Source organism: Macaca thibetana, chromosome 18 (genome assembly GCF_024542745.1).
Source record: "Macaca thibetana thibetana isolate TM-01 chromosome 18, ASM2454274v1, whole genome shotgun sequence".
In the NCBI taxonomy this organism is placed as follows: domain Eukaryota; kingdom Metazoa; phylum Chordata; class Mammalia; order Primates; family Cercopithecidae; genus Macaca; species Macaca thibetana.
The window spans coordinates 17,755,743-17,771,971 of record NC_065595.1 but is presented as its reverse complement, the minus strand read 5'-3'; the positions used below and the strand labels follow the sequence as shown (position 1 = coordinate 17,771,971).

The 16,229-nt window shown below is 43.8% G+C and overlaps 1 protein-coding gene across 1 annotated transcript in view; it reads left to right on the top strand.

Annotated features, from left to right (window-relative positions):
- The first annotated feature begins 2,383 nt into the window (after nucleotides 1–2,383).
- The window catches only part of TNFRSF11A (TNF receptor superfamily member 11a), a 45,821-nt gene continuing 31,975 nt past the window's right edge, over nucleotides 2,384–16,229 (top strand). The window contains exons 1-3 of the mRNA XM_050767178.1: nucleotides 2,384–8,059; nucleotides 9,621–9,746; nucleotides 14,369–14,512. Coding sequence (XP_050623135.1) covers nucleotides 9,629–9,746; nucleotides 14,369–14,512 — 262 coding nt within the window. The 5' untranslated portion in view covers nucleotides 2,384–8,059; nucleotides 9,621–9,628. The remainder of the gene's footprint in view (nucleotides 8,060–9,620; nucleotides 9,747–14,368; nucleotides 14,513–16,229) is intronic.

Genomic DNA, 16,229 nt, shown 5'->3' with positions numbered 1-16,229 from the left:
AGTGAGCGGTGATCACACCACTGCACTCTAACCTAGGTGATGGAATGAGAATCTGTCTCAGAAAAAACTCCCAAATCCTTTATCAATTGTTTTGGGTTTTTTGAAACAGGGTCTCGCTCTGTCACCCAGGCTGGAGTGCAGTGTTGCAATCACTGCTCACTGCAGCCTCAACCTCCTAGGCTCAAGCAATCCTCCTGCCTCAGCCTCCTGAATAGCTGGGACCACAGGCACATGCCACCACACCTGGATAATTTTTAAAGTTTTATAGAGACAGGGTCTCAAACTCCTGAGCTCAAGCAGTCCTCCCACTTCTGCCTCCCAAAATGCTGGGATTACAGCCGTGAGCCACTGTGCCAAACTTTTTTTTTTTAATCAATTATAATATTGTTTGTGACAGTCATAATTTCTTCGTGATCTTCTCCAATGAACTAGACACATATTTTCATATTTTACAAATCATAAAATATATGAGCCTAAGTTTTGGCAGCAGAATTTTTATTTCAAGAGCTATGTGTAAAATATATTTCTTAGACATGAATTATATTTTAAACACTCAGGGCATTTTCTGTTAAACCCTGTGATTCTCTGTATCTACCTCTGTTATGACTTAGGCCATGTACCTGACCGATGTAACTTAGGACCTCCAAGTTTTTAATGTGTTCCGTGATTGACAGGTTTCCCAGGTAGGGTGAACACACCCATGGGCTGTGCCAGGTGATCCAGCAGGGTGAGCAGGGGATCCTAAAATACTGCCCCTGTATCCTCGTGGTCTCTTTATAACATACCATCTTGGTAGGTGCCTATGCAATGTTGTTCTGAAGCTTGAAATGTGAAGTTCCGGTTTGTACAAAAGAAACATGCCTGGTATTTTCTCTGTGAATCTGTAAGATTGAAATTCTATCTGCCGAGCTTATTTAAAATGAGAATGTCTAGAAGGGCATTCAATCATAATTCATTTATGTCCTAGTTAACAGAAATCACAGATATAATCTGGCAGAAGCTTTATCAGCAGACAGACTGAGTAAACTGTGTCTGCCTTCACCCAAGTGTGGCTCGAAAAGCTGACTGAACCCCCAGACAGCAAGGCACCGAAATGACTCGGACCACTCATCGCCAATTTCGCATTGATGCCTCAAGTTTCCAATCCCATGATAAAGGACTTCTTTTTGTGAAATCAAACATGCTTTTTTAAAGCATGCATTTTTTCCTAGTTGTCCTGCTAAAATACTCTGCTGTGCAGCTTTGGTTTGTCATAATTAGGTGAAAAGCGCACAAGGATGGTTTCTGCGGGAAGATTGTCAGGCCTTGAGAATTTGTCTCTGGGTACCCAGTTTATCTTTTCCATCATTTCCCTCCTTTCTAGTGACACCCTTTTCCTTCTCTCCCCTCGGGGAATGACTGGATGCAAGTTATGTATACTTTCACTAATTCCATTCAGCTGCGCCCATGAACACCCCTCGTCTACTGGATGCAGACCACTGCACTGGGGTGTGATGCGATTACATCTCCCTTCTCCCAGCAGCCTACTATAAAAGTCTTCAGCTTTGAATTGAGGAGGCAGAAGCTTTGTGTTTGTGCAATATGGCCACTTGCCAGTGCCACATCATGTTTAGAAATTCTCGCATCTGCCTCTCAGTGTTGCAGGATGGGCACAGTTACTAGCGCTATTGTACAGGTGAGGAGACTCAGGCTGAGAATGGCTTTTTTTTTTTTTTGTCCTGAGATTTTAGAAACGTAGTCAGTTTTACTAAAGAAATATCAGGCATTCTTCTCTCCGAGTCAAACTGGAAGCCCAGTTGCGAGGGCTGCCTTGGGTAGAAAACTCCTGCCCTGAAGCCCACTCAGTTCTTGGGGGCTGCCTGGCCAGGCTACTTCTTACTCTTGTCACCAGTGCTCGAGGTACCTTGTCTCCTCCTCCAACCTGAGTTCTCCCGGCCCTTACCTCTGCTTTGCATAAATTCCCATATTCAGATTGGGTGTGCTGTCTCACGCCTGTAATCCCAGCACTTTGAGAGGTTGAGGTGGGCAAATCTCTTGAGCTAAGGGGTTCAAGACCAGCATGGGCAACATGATGAAACCCCGTGTCTACCAAAAAATACAAAAATTAGCCCAGCGTGGTGGTGGGCACCTGTGGTCCCAGCTACTCGGGCAGCTGAGGCGGTAGAATCTCTTGAGCCTAGGAGGTCAAGGCTGCAGTGAGCTATGATCATGCCACTGCTCTCTAGCCTGGGTGACAGAGCAAGACTGTCTCAAAAAAAAAAAAAATTCCTATATTCTGTCATATCAGACTTTCTTTTCTTTGTCATTTAACTCTTTGAATAGGAATCCGCCCCATCTGGTCTCTGGGAAATGATTCCTGCATCATTTCCACTCCTGGTTATGAATGTTTTGCTGAGAATCTCCATGATGGGACGTTTTCCTTACATTCACAGGCACAGGACTGTGCCATGTCCAGAATAGAGAGCTGGATAAAATAGAGATAAAGTTAGCTGGAGAAAGCAGCTAAAGAAGGGGCAGACCAGAAAGGATCGCCCAGAACATCTGAATTCAAAGGGTCTATATTTTGACTCATTAATGGAAACACTTGTGACCGGGAGAAAAACTGAGACCTTCTCGCTCGCCCGTTAGCCCAGCTGGCTGAGAAAAAAAGACATTCAAAGAAACAGACAAGAACCAACAGCATCTGTTTGTAGGTTACTCTGATGTATTAATATTACCTTTTGTATGTTTGTTGTTTATTTACTTCTAAAACAAAGTTCTTCAAAGAGAAATAATTCCTTAGGGTAAGACTGTCTTATTTAAAGAAGCTCTTTTAGTGTTTTGGGCACACAGGTCGCTAGTAATTTATTTGTATTCTATTCTATTCTGGGTAGGATCAGTTTCAATAGTGACTTTCTTTAAGGATATTTTTTTCCGGGACAGCAGGGCTGTTAAGTGAAGTGTTATTTTTACATTTAATCGTTTCTCTCTTAAGAAAAACCACATCTTTCGACTCTACTGTAACGTTCAGAAATGTGATACCATCCTTACTGAAATTATAGCCAAATTCTGAAATATAGTCATGGATGATATTTTATAAAACAAAATCTATGGAAAATCCCTCATTTGTTCTTCTAGGTTACGTTCTTTTCATCTCGATCTGACAAGAGGGGCCAAGCCTCTTTCTGCATTGTTCGATGTCAGCATGAATTTTCAGTGGAGCAAGAAGTAATTTTAGTATCCATAATGACTTGCACGACAATTGGGTTAACAGCATGGAAAATAAATATTTAAGTCAACCTTCCCTGCAGGATTCTAAATACAGATCCGCTCGTCTCTGTGGCTCCACTGGCAGAAATGTTATGTTTCTTCAGCTTATGGTTTTTCAGAATTAGACTCAACATGGCTTTGCATTGGGAAATAAATCCACATTGCTTTATAAAGGGATTTTTTAATTTCAAATTTATTATCTCCCTCCGCCCTCCCAAAGCCTTGCACAGACTGTGGACATGGTTATTCTAGAAGAGTCCATCAGCCGTTAAGATAAACACCAGCCTGTATGTCCTGAAACAAATGCGTAGAAGACACAAAAAGACACAAGAGAGCGAAGCAAGGGAAGTCAAATCATCTTGCTGTTTTAACTCCTTATTTTAGACTTAGCAAGGAATTTGTAGGGAGAATCTGTATGTGCAGAGAATATTTGCTATAAACAAACTCTAATGTTCCTTATTAATTCTGGTGAGTTCTGTCAGAATATAGGTTAGTTGATACAGATTCTGTGGACCAAAGAGAATATTTGTAGCTTATTGATTAAGAACTATACTCTATCAATACATGGCTGCTTTTCTAAACAAGACTTCTAAGAAGTCAAATTATATTCTGCAAAACACGAGAGCAACCTGATCCCAGCCAGCCCCCAAGGCTGCTGTGATGTAGAATAGGCCCTGGATTAGATCACAAGTTCATTCTCCTTTCACCTCCAGAAGGATGCACCCAAAAAAATGGCTGGTAACATGGGTTACCTATGGAGAAGAGTGACTGGGAGAGAGTGGGACAGAATTTCCTAAACAAGCTGTTGCTCGTTTTAAATTTTGTATCATGGGACTATATTCCCTATGCAATAAATAAAAATTTTGAAGTATTTATGCTTTATTTGCTTCATGAAGACAACTGCGATTCCGAAGCTTTGACTCTATCAGTCTTAAAGGTGAACTAGAAAAATCTCAGTAAATAAAAGCCTGTACATCTCAACTCAGTCATCAAAGGCTTTTCCTTGCTGCATCTTGGGGAAAAAGAGGCAACTGTAAGTGGCTGACAAAATCACTCTATTAACTGAAGATCTGGGGCCTTATGCCCAAATTCCCCCATTCCCTATGAGATTCCTTAAGAACACGTAAGCAGGAACATGTTTTTATCAAATGATTGCTTTACTAGGGCTGCTACCAATAATAATAGCTACCACTTTGCAACCGTGGGGAGCTTGGTCTTGGAGGGTAGAGTCTGGCTGAAGTTCTGGGCAGATGGAAGGGAAAGGCAGAAGCCCAGAGGGGCCACCGCCAAGAGGATCTGGAGCCATCTTCAGGCTCTTGCCAGCTGCTGGCTGGCAGGGCAGTTAGTGGTGAAATGGTAGACATCAGAACCAGAATACTGTAGGCAAAATGAGAGGTCAGACTGGGAGGGGCAGGGACACCTGTTCATTCACACACACACACAAATGACACCCAGAGGATGAACCTGACAGGCCATCCAGGAAGAGGGAGACTGCTATAAGGAAACAGATCCAGGGCAGTCTAATGGGAAACTGAGCCCAAGCATGTGGGACTCAAGATAGAGTCTGGGTGTCAGGAGTCTGGCCTGCAGCATCGAGGGACAAGTCAGTCAGTCCTCAGGTGCCTGGCAGAGCAAGACAGGCTGGAGTGAAAGAAGCACTGGATTTCCTAAGAGTTATAAGCATGGGGCTGCAGTGCACAGCGCTCACCAGGCGGTTTGTTGCTGGAACTGGGGCATGAGATTAGAATGAGACCAGCACAGGGCACGCTTTACAGGCTGTATGGGGAGGAAAAGGGTCCGCAAGTGGAGGGAAAGAACGTTGGAAGCAGAGAGCCAGAAAGGAAGAGAAAAAGGGACAATAAAGGCATGCTTTGTCTTCGGCATGAACCAACAATCTAGTTTTCCAGATTTCTTTACCTGCAAACCACATTCCCTTAAATATGTGTACTTATGCTGCCTTTTAAGGTGTATGTCTATTGCCATATTGAAGGTTTGAAGGTATACTTCGAAGTATATCATGTAACTAGAGAACAAAGTAGGTTTCTGCTTAAGCTGGACCCTAAATGAAATTAAAAGCATATCTTTCTGCCTGACCATAGCAATTTTCCCAGCAGCAAAATTTCTGCTGCTGCTTCAAAGATCTGTAATCCTATAGCTCTGTCAAGTAGACATGTCAGTTTTGAGGTGATGAAAATCTTCAGGAATTAGATAGCTGTGATGGTTGTCCAACCTTGCCAAAGTGCTAAAAACCGCTGAACAGTAAGTATACTTTAAAAGGTTTAATTTTATGGTCCGTGAATTATATCTCAATTTTTTTTGGTGAGGGGGGGAAGAGTCACATTCAGGTGAAAAGTCATAGTGAGGTAGAAGCTTAGGAGAGAGAAATGGATTTTATATCTTTGAAAATCAATTAAAAGTTAGGACAGCTGGTCATTTGTGGAAGCAGTGACTTCCTTGTTTCTTTGAAGAGGTGCAAAGCTCCTGGGTTGGAGGATCGGTGGGTTGAATGAATCACAGCCATACTCCTAAACATGGAGTGAATTGTCTACATGTTCAGGTCAGGTATACTCAACAGGCTCCAGGGCTTGGAGCCCGGGACACAGCCTGTGACATCTTGACAGTGCCCCTAAGCAGCTACTTCAGGGATATCCCATTTACCAAATTCCCCTAAAAAGTACCTTTCTGTGTCTATAACACAAAGTATGTACCTTTCTGTGTCTATAACACAAAGTATGTGCTCATTTTACTGAGTCTGTGGCTGCCCCCTTAAGGGATCAGAAGCAATTAATACCCTTTGTCATCTGAAATATAGTCCAACTTCGTATTTATCCTGTTTGCCCTTGTCATCAGCATTGCAACAATGTTCACGAATCCTTAGGCTCGGATGAATCCTCCTTTTTGACCCAGTTTGCGTGGCCGCATCAGTTTTACCATTTTGCCTCTTTCTTTGCACGTACATTGCACACAGAGGGAGACGGAGAAGGGTGGCATCTAAAACAGAGAAAAACACCTCGAAAAACACCTCAGAAGGGAGAGGTATGGTGGTTTCTTTTAAGCAATTCTTCCTCGGTCCGCTGGGCTCAATGCAGCTTCCCTAAGACTCTGGAGCATCCAACTGTGTTATCTGGTGTCCACAGGGAGTGTCAGCAGGGCCCAGGAAGCAAGTCCAAGTACAGCCTTCCTGGCATACATCACCCCAATAACACACTGGGACCTTCTCGTCGACCTCAGACTCCTCATAAGCCCTTTGCTGGCCAGGGTGAGGTCAGAAAGGTCCATGATAGCTGTGTGCCTCACACTCCCTGGGCTTTCCTGGGTTTGGTGCTTTCTTCATAAAGCTGCCTTCTGTAATGGAGCTATTTTGAGGACGCATGGCTTCTTCCAAGCCATGTTATCTCTGTGCCCTCCATCCGAGCACTTTAATATGCAGATGAAGCCCTCCCCTGACTGCCTTTGTGACACTGGGCTCCAGCTGGACTGAAGGTCTCCTATTGCCACCCAAGAGCTGTTTCAGGCCTCATTGCCCCTGTTCGAACTGTTCATATTGTCCAAAGTCTTCCTACTTCCTCCCGCTACCTCCACCTGCCAGTTTCTGTTTCCTGGTCTGGCTGATTTCTATTTATCTTGGAAGACTGATTACTTACCACCTCCCTTAGGAAGCCTTCCTGGCCGCTTCTGCTTCCTTCCCACCACTGCTGAGGTAGGGCCCATCTGGTATGTGTTTCATTCCATTCTAAGACCCTTGAGTGGAAGGTCTGTGACCCTGTATTCGAGGATGAAGCAGGGAACTTGCATGAATTTCAAGTGTGGCGTGCATACGTAGATGTCTGTTCAGCTAAGCCCAACTCTTCGGTTTCTGACATGACTGCTTCTCAACAGGAGTGTTTGTTTTTTGCTCACACCAAGAATGCTGATCAGGAAAAGAGCTTTTCTGTGGCAAACTGATAAGAATCTGGGTGATTACAGGCGCCTGGGCTGCTTTGTTTTCTTTTGTTTTACTCAGATGGGCGGATTCAGAAATTGGTATTTGTCTTAGAATCATACCCTTTTGAACCAGAAGGGAACCAGAGGCTGAGGAAGCTTAAACAGCTCCCGCAGGTCCTTCAGGCAACAGGTAGTGAGGGCGGAGCCCAGGAAGCCCCTACAACACCTTACTTTCTCGGCTTTTTAAAATTCTCTGAGTGTTTAACATGTTAAAAGGTAGTGTAATCCCAGCACTTTGGGAGGCTGAGGTAGGTGTATCACCTGAGGTCAGGAGTTCAAGGGGCCGACATGGTGAAACCCCATCTCTACTAAAAATACAAAGATTAGCTGGTGCATGGCTATAGTCCCAGCTACTTGGGAGGCTGAGGCAGGAGAATTGCCTGAACCTGGGAAGCAGAGGTTGCAGTGCGGTGAGGTTGTGCCATTGCACTCCAGCCTGGGCAATAGAGCAAGACTCTGTCTAAAACAAAAAACAAAACAAAACAAACAAACAAACAAACAAAAAACCTGTAATCTCAACTCTCAGCTACTTAGGAGGCAAAAGTAGGAGAATGGCTTGAACCCGGGAGGTAGAGGTTGTGGTGAACTGAGATCACGCCATTGCACTCCAGCCTGGGCAACAAGAGCAAAACTCCATCTCAACAACAACAAAAAAAGTAATTTGGTGATTCACTTTTTGTTTTACCTAGTTTTATCCAGAAAGGGCTGTGTGGACTCTCTGCCTGACTTCGGTGTTCTTTTCAGGTGGCTCTGCAGATCGCTCCTCCCTGTACCAGTGAGCGGCATTATGAGCATCTGGGACGGTGCTGTAACAAATGTGAACCAGGTACAGCTGCTTCTGAGCCACCTTGCATTGCCCCTCAAAAGTGGGTGAGGCTTTCGTTGTTATTTTTTCTGGCTGCCAGATGAAACAAGAAATTGGATAGACGCATTATGGTAGTGGCAGGTGGTAATGTCTGTCACTCTGAAGACAAAAATCTTTCTCTCAATAGAGATTGGAAGGGATTTTAAAATCCCTTTTGAAAAAAAAACAAACAACTTTAAAAGCTGTTGCTTAATTTGGGCTGAACCACAATTTTCTAAAACCCTATTTCTTGAGATGGCAAGAAGTTTTTTAAAACTAATATTTTAGCACTTTATGAGTCAAACTCTCAAAATGTGAAATGCAGCTCTTATTTAAAATTGTTTTCACGGAAATTTTATTTTGGAATAACCATACTGGAATTGTGGCTGCTAAAAATTGCCTAAACCCTTGTCGTACCTTTTTCCGTACACCTGTTGAGGAGCAGAAGGTGGACTGGCTACCACCTACCCCAAGTCGCTCTGCCAGCAGGTGTGGCTGAGTGTCTGCAGCCCCAGTGAAAGCCACAGTCCACGGGGCCCGCGCTCTCGTCATGCGGGGAGGGGAAGGTGGGTTACCTTATAACAAGATATTTTGGCTATTTCAGCTACAGTTATTTCTTGGATGTGCAGAACCAAGATCCAGTGATTGTCAAGTGTGTGTTGGGTAGGTGGGTGGGGCGCAGCGTGACACTTGGTCAAACGAAGCTAACCATGAGCCGGTAGTAAGTGTAGAAGAAGTTAACAAAAAGAAGTTAATAAGAAGTTGCCTATCCAGATGGAAGGCAGAGGGGAGAGGGGATGGGTGATGCAGTTTCTCTTGCCTACCCCCCTTATTCCCTGAGTGGGCTCCGGGGAATCTTTCAAGTTCTGTGGCCCAGTTTAAAATCATCATTCTATTCCTTTTTTTTTTTTCCCCCCCTTTTTCTTTTTGAGACGGTGTCTTGCTCTGTTGCCCAGGCTGGAGTGCAGTGGCGTGATTTCAGCTCACTGCAACCTCCGTCTCCCAGAGGTTGAGGCAGCAGCAATTCTCCTGCCTCAGCCTCCCAAGTAGCTGGGACTACAGTCACCTGCCACCACGCCCAGCTGATTTTTGTATTTTCAGTAGAGACGAGATTTCACCATGTTGGCCAGGCTAGTCTCAAATTTCTGGCCTCAGGTGATCCGCCTCCCGAAGTGCTGGGATTACAGGTGTGAGCCACCGTGCCTGGCCCATCATTCTGTTCCTTAGCAGACTTTCTGGGTGCAGAGGGTGGTTGACTTTTTACTTAAGAAGAATTAAGAAACTGCTGTGACCTCAGGCTCAGCAGACCCAGGTGGGGTTATTTCAGCCAGCTGAGTGGCCCAAGGAGCCCAGGGTGCTGCAGTCACTGTGCACTGTGGCCTCTTCTCCTGTGTCATGTCGTCTTTGGGGGGTGTCCTGGGATCATGGGCACCAATGGTTACTGGTCCCATAGATGGGTGCGATTTGTGTTGCTGTTTTGCTTTGTGTTGCTGTTATGGTTTGGGTTTTTGATGGTTGTATTTTTCCCCTTTATTTTTTAAAGGAAAGTACATGTCTTCTAAATGCACTACTACCTCTGACAGTGTATGTCTGCCCTGTGGCCCGGATGAATACTTGGATACCTGGAATGAGGAAGATAAATGCTTGTTGCATAAAGTTTGTGATACAGGTGAGCCTGTCGTGTCAGTGTGAAGTGTAGAGACCTCAGACCTCTTTTTCTGTAGAAACATTTTTAGAGGCAACCGATCATGTTTCATTTCAGGAACATGGAAGGAAGTTGTGACTACAGATCCCAAGAAAGATGCATTTTAAATCCCCAAGGCCTGTGTTAAAATTCTTCATTTAGAACATTTGTTCTGGAATATATTTATGTTGCCATTTAATCATGGGACACATCATAGACTTGACATAATGTTTCCATAATGTTCCCACCTATTTTGTGTGGTTTAATCCTCCTCCAAACCCTGTAGGTAGCCATACTTATCCCTTTTATTTTATTTTATTTTATTTTATTTTATTTATTTATTTATTTGAGACAGAGTCTTGCTCTGTTGCCCAGGCTGGAGTGCAGTGGCGCAATCTCAGCTCACTGCAAGCTCCACCTCCCAGGTTCACGCCATTCTCCTGCCTCAGCCTCCTGAGTAGCTGGGACTATAGGCGCTCCCCACCATGCCCGGCTAATTTTTTGTGCTTTTAGTAGAGACGGGTTTCACTGTGTTAGCCAGGATGGTCTCAATATCCTGACCTCATGATGAGCCCGCCTCGGCCTCCCAAAGTGCTGGGATTACAGGCGTGAGCCACCGCGCCCGGCCTATCCCCTTTAAAGATTGAGAAACAGATTCAGAGAGGTTGAATAACTTCTCCAAGGTTAACACATGTGAAGCAGGACTCAAAACCAGGTCTACTCTTGACCTTTTTCCTAAACTATAAATATTTTATTAACACAGTTTCATCTCCTTACCAGACTGCCTTAAGTTTTTTGCCTGGAATGTTTTTTAAAGTATAGTTTATTTGAAGGAATCAGGAGCAAAACATGTCTCTTAATTCTCTTAAGAGACACAGGTTCCTTTCTCTCTCTTCTTTCCTTTTTCCATTGAGCTCATTTGTTGAAGAAGCCATGACGTTAGTTCTGTGGAGATTCCACAGGCCAGATTTTGTTGGTTGCATTCCCTTGGTATCATTTAATGTATTCTTCTGTCCCTTATATTTCTCTTTTCTTCTTTTTTTTTTTTTTTTTTTTTTTTTTTTTTTTTTTTTTTTTTTTTTTGAGATGGAGTCTTTCTCTGTCACCCAGGCTGGAGTGCAGTGGCACAATCTCGGCTCACTGCAACCATCCCCTCCTGAATTTAAGCTATTCTCCCGCCTCAGCCTCCCCAGTAGCTGGGATTACAGGCATGTGCCACCATGCCTGGCTAATTTTTGTATTTTTAGTAGAGATGAGGTTTTGCTGTGTTGGCCAGGCTGGTCTCAAACTCCTGACCTCAAGTGATGCATCCACCTCGGCCTCCCAAAGTGCTGGGATTACAGGCCTGACCCCTTCTTATAAATTGGTTGTTAGATCAATGTCCTATAAATTGGTTCTTAGACCTAGAAGGCCGGTCAGATTCTGCTTTGTTTTTTGTTTTGTTTGTGGCAAACTTCATATATAATATAGTTCACACATAGAATACTGGAACCATGTAATAGCTGAGCCTTCCTCTTTCTAACATTAGCAGCTGCTGATGGTCATGGTTTAGATTTGTTTCCATTAGGGGGTGCAGAAAGGTGATGTTCTGATTCTCTCATTTCTTTTTCATTTATTAGCTGGCATACTTTATGAAGATAAACTTCCCTCATCAACTATTTATTGATAAAGTTACAAGCATTTATCCTGCAGTGCAGTACATATAGAAAAGATAGAATAAATGCTTTTAACCTTATCACTTTGCAAAACAATATCTTAATCATCCAGCATTCTTCCAAGGACTTATATTATGGAGGTATTTGAGGTGTTTCAGTTTCAGTCTATTGCAGTTATTGTTTGTTTGTTTGTTTTTGAGTCTTGCTCTGTCGCCCAGGCTGGAGTGCAGTGGCACAATTTTGGCCCACGGCAACCTTGGCCTCCCAGGTTCAAACGATTCTCCTGCCTTGGCCTCCCAAGTAGCTGGGATGACAGGCATGTGCCACCATGCCCTGATAACATTTGTATTTTTTAGTAGAGAGGGCATTTCACCGTGTGGCCAGGCTCTTCCTGAACTCCTGACCTCAAGTGATCCCTCTGCTTAGGCCTCCCAAAGTGCTGGGATTACAGGTGTGAGCCACGGTCCCCTGCCTGCAGTAACTGGTTGTAATGGTGCTTAGATTGTCACACTTCGATGAGGTGGCCCCAGGTGTTTTGATACAGCCCAGGCATCTATTGCTTCCATGCTTAGCTTGCATAATTCTTGTCTTAAACTATAATCAGATGTTTCTCTAAGGATTCCTGATTGTTTTTAGAGGAACATTGTATTTAGTGACCTCAGTCTGGATTCTAGAGAAGACTCACTACTGGATTGATCCTTGTGTATAGAAGTTTTTTCCCCAGTGGACAGAATTAGAGAATAAGTGTTTCTTTGAACACCACAATTTTTCTAATATGCTGGAGACAGCTGGCAGATTTTGGCTGGGGAAGGTAACATGGAAACTCCACTGAGCAGAAGCATCTGATCAAGCCTTTTTAATTTCCTACTGCTTAGTAATGACCTTGACTCATTGCTGTCTCTTGGAAATAAAGATTCATTCTGTCTACTGCCAAAGTTGATTAAAGCCAAAAATCTGGTACATTACATACAATACTTTAAATTATGTCAAAATTATTCATCACAACCCAGGCTTACATTCAGATGGGATCCTAGGAGTAGCTGGAATTTTCCAGAGAAGTGGCATGTGTCTGTGGACGTTCCCATGCATTGTGGACATGTTTCTGAGTATTGACCTTGATGTTGCAGAGCTGACTGGGGACTTGGAAGAGTGGGCACTGCAGGAGATGGGGGGACTTCTCCAGGGTCACTAAGCTTGGGTCTATAAAGATTGGAAATAGGAAATGTCCCCTCCCTACGGGCTATAACTTGAGACAATAAGAGACAGAGCGTTTCTGGTTTGTTTGCTTGTTTTTCCCTTGGAATTCCTGTAAGTATTCAGGAATATAAGGTGCAGGGGCTGTTTGGACAATCCAGGTGAGAAGGAGCCCTAGAAGGGTACAAGGTCTGTTTTAAATCATGTTATTGGTTTGTATCATGTTGGGGGGCGGGGTCATGCACATACGTGCAGTTGACTCTGGTTATGCACGGTAGCTGTGTTCTGTAAAGTCACCAGGAATGCTGAATTAGCAAATCCTGAGCCATTAGTCCTAGTGGATTACAGGGTGAGGTTCCTGCAAGCCTCCAGTCACACCGTCACGGACTGATCACCACATAACCTTGTTTCATGTGTGTTTCTGTTTAAAGACACCTTATTTGATACATGTTGTTGATTCATTAACATTGCACTCATGACCAACAGCACTGTCATTCATGCCTGAGCGAAGCTTCTCTAACAGTTATTTTCTCCATAAGGCACACCACAGCCTTCTTGCACTTAGAACACTAGACAGCTCTTCAGCACGACAGTTGGGGGCTGTTATAAGCAGGGAAATCACCAACAAAACGCTTGTTTACCTTCTGTGAGCTGAAACAAGAAGGCAGAGCATCGCCTGGTCCAACCTCAGCCAGAAACCTGAGTGTGGAGCAACTCGAAATGTACACGGTTCTGTCCCTGAAGGACTGCAGAATTACCAAGAGGATTGATTTTGGGGTGCAAATAAATTTCATTGAGTAGGTGAATTCACAAATATGAATCTGCAAATAATGAGGACTGTTGATTGATCCATAATTTGATTCCTATTTGTGTGTGTATGTAGTTTATAACAGATGTGTGTGTGTATATAGTTTATAACAGATATGTGTGTGTGTATGTAGTTTATAACAGATACGTGTGTGTGTATGTAGTTTATAACAGATACGTGTGTGTGTGTATGTAGTTTATAACAGATACGTGTGTGTGTGTATGTAGTTTATAACAGATACGTGTGTGTGTGTGTGTGTGTAGTGTTTACAACAGATCAATTCCCATGGTTTTGGAAAAACCATACATACCTGCATTCCAGAAAAACTGGAAGGGTCCAGGAGATTTGGAACCAGAAGGCCATGTGTTGTGAAAACAGAGACAAATATGTTATCCTGAGTGCTTGAGGAGAGTTTGCCTCTAAGCACGTCACTGGGCCTGCCTCTGTGCCCTCTCCACTCATGTAACTCCACAACAGCCCGTTTTCACCCTGGGATGCCTCAGGATCCTGAGATGAATCCTAAACCTCCAGAAGCCTTATTCTCTAAGGTCCAAACTCGCGTTAGTCTTATGTATGTGGTATTTGAACTTCGAAAAATGAGGAAGCTCAGCTCTGTGACCCTTCTGCATTTGCCAGAACATTCAATGATCATCAATTCCCAAGTCCTTATCTTCCTACTAACATGAAAATTGACTTTTAAAAAAAGCCCACAAAACTCTTAATTATGAGAGAGAGAAGAACCCCCCGTGACGTTTTCGTGCCAGTGCAGGAAGTGCGAGGAGGAACTTGGGACTTCTCGGGCAGTGCCCTGGTGATTCACTCTGCAGGCCCGCCAGGCGGGCTGCTGGTCTGGCCTGTTCTGGGCTGGATGTTGGATAGTGCAGTCGTGAGCGGTGTGTCTGGGCTGGCCGCCCCTCCCTGTCTAATGACCTGTCTCTTGTCTCCCACAGGCAAGGCCCTGGTGGCCGTGGACGCCGGCAACAGCACGGCCCCCCGGCGCTGCGCCTGCACGGCTGGGTACCACTGGAGCCAGGATTGCGAGTGCTGCCGCCGCAACACCGAGTGCGCGCCGGGCCTGGGCGCCCAGCACCCGTGTACGGGTTGGATGTGTGCGTCTGTCGGCTCTTGCTGAGCCATGCAAAGCCAGCTTTGAGACAGTCTTGATAATAGCAGCAAGAAAGCTCCAGGGTGCTAGGCAGCATTGGAGGAACCCGAGGGGTGGGGAAAGGTGGGGGCTGATTTTCCACGAGATGCAGGCCCAGGCAAGACCTGAGAATGAATCCTCCGCTTAGGTTCTTCAAAGGGACTGCGGGCAATTTGCCCACATGCTCTGGCCGTGGCCAGGGGGCGCTGGGGCTCCTCCATCTGTAGAAACCTAGGATCCCTACTTAGGAGCCAGCAGGATAGTGCAGGGGCGGTTGGACATTTTTAAAGAGTGTGCGCCCATTAGAATTTTGGCAAAACCATGCATCCCCCACCCCAGCACGTTTTTAAGTTGACATCTAAAAATTTTTGTTACAAGTTTAAAGAACTGATAAGGACTTAGGTACCAGGGAATTGTAACTGCGATAACACTGAAGAAACGAATCCAGTGGAATGTAAACACCATGGCCATTTGATGCCCACTATGATTCATTTTTAAATGCACTAATCATATTTAACTATTTGACAGTTTACATAATTCCTTTCTCTCCTTTTGTTTCCTATCCATTCCGCCTTCTCCACAGAATTTTATCCTGATATATTTCTTATCCTTGGAGGGGTTTTACTAATCACGTTTTCATGTTCAAATATGCACCTATTGAAAAATACGCACCTATCTTTTTTTTTGAAATGGAGTTTCACTCTTGTTGCCCAGGCTGGAGTGCAATGGCGCGATCTCAGCTCACTGCAACCTCTGCCTCCCAGGTTCAAGCAATTCTCCTGCCTCAGCCTCCTGAATAACTGGGATTACAGTCATGCTCCACCATGTCTGGCTAATTTTGTATTTTTAGTAGAGGCGAGATTTCTCCATGTTGGTCAGGCTGGTCTCAAACTCCCGACCTCAGGTGATCTGCCTGCCTTAGCCTTCGAAAGTGCTGGGATTATAGGCGTGAGCCACCACACTCGCCTGAAATATTAATTTTTAAATATTTACTTTGACCTGGGACTAAAAGCATTTCTTCTGGACCAAGTTGTCACTACCTTTACTATTACACAATTGGTCAAAAATGAATATATCCTATTTTGCTGTATTATAATCATAAAAGTAAAAACCTCTGACCTCCATAATGAGTGGGATTTTTTTTCCAATTCATATATTTATGGCTGAATATTACTTATTGCTAAAATGCAACAGCATTCAGCATCAATTTTGTTTCTACTTTTTTTATGTATGTAAGTGCTGAGAAATTTGTTCACATAAATAACTGAATGGCAAAGGAAACACTTTGGTTATAGGCGTGTCCCTCAATTTTTTTCAGTACCTTCTGATTTATGTGTCCAAGCTCACCTACTGATGTGATATCAGAAGTTATTTTTAATGATCTATCAGTTGATAATTCAATTGTGTCCTCCAATTTTGTTGAAAGTAAAGAAATAGAAATTCTTTTGAGTTGAAAAAGTATTTCTTAGAGTCATTTGCTTTCCTGAATTCTAGGAAGTATAACAAAAGCAGTTTTTTCCAAGACTTAACACATGATTATTTATGCCTATTAACCATTCCCTTAGAGGCACCTGGTTTTAACCCAAAATACTTGGACAGGGTTGGGAGAATTAAAATACTATCCATTTCAATTCATATCAAGGATAATATCCATCACAGAGTCTAAC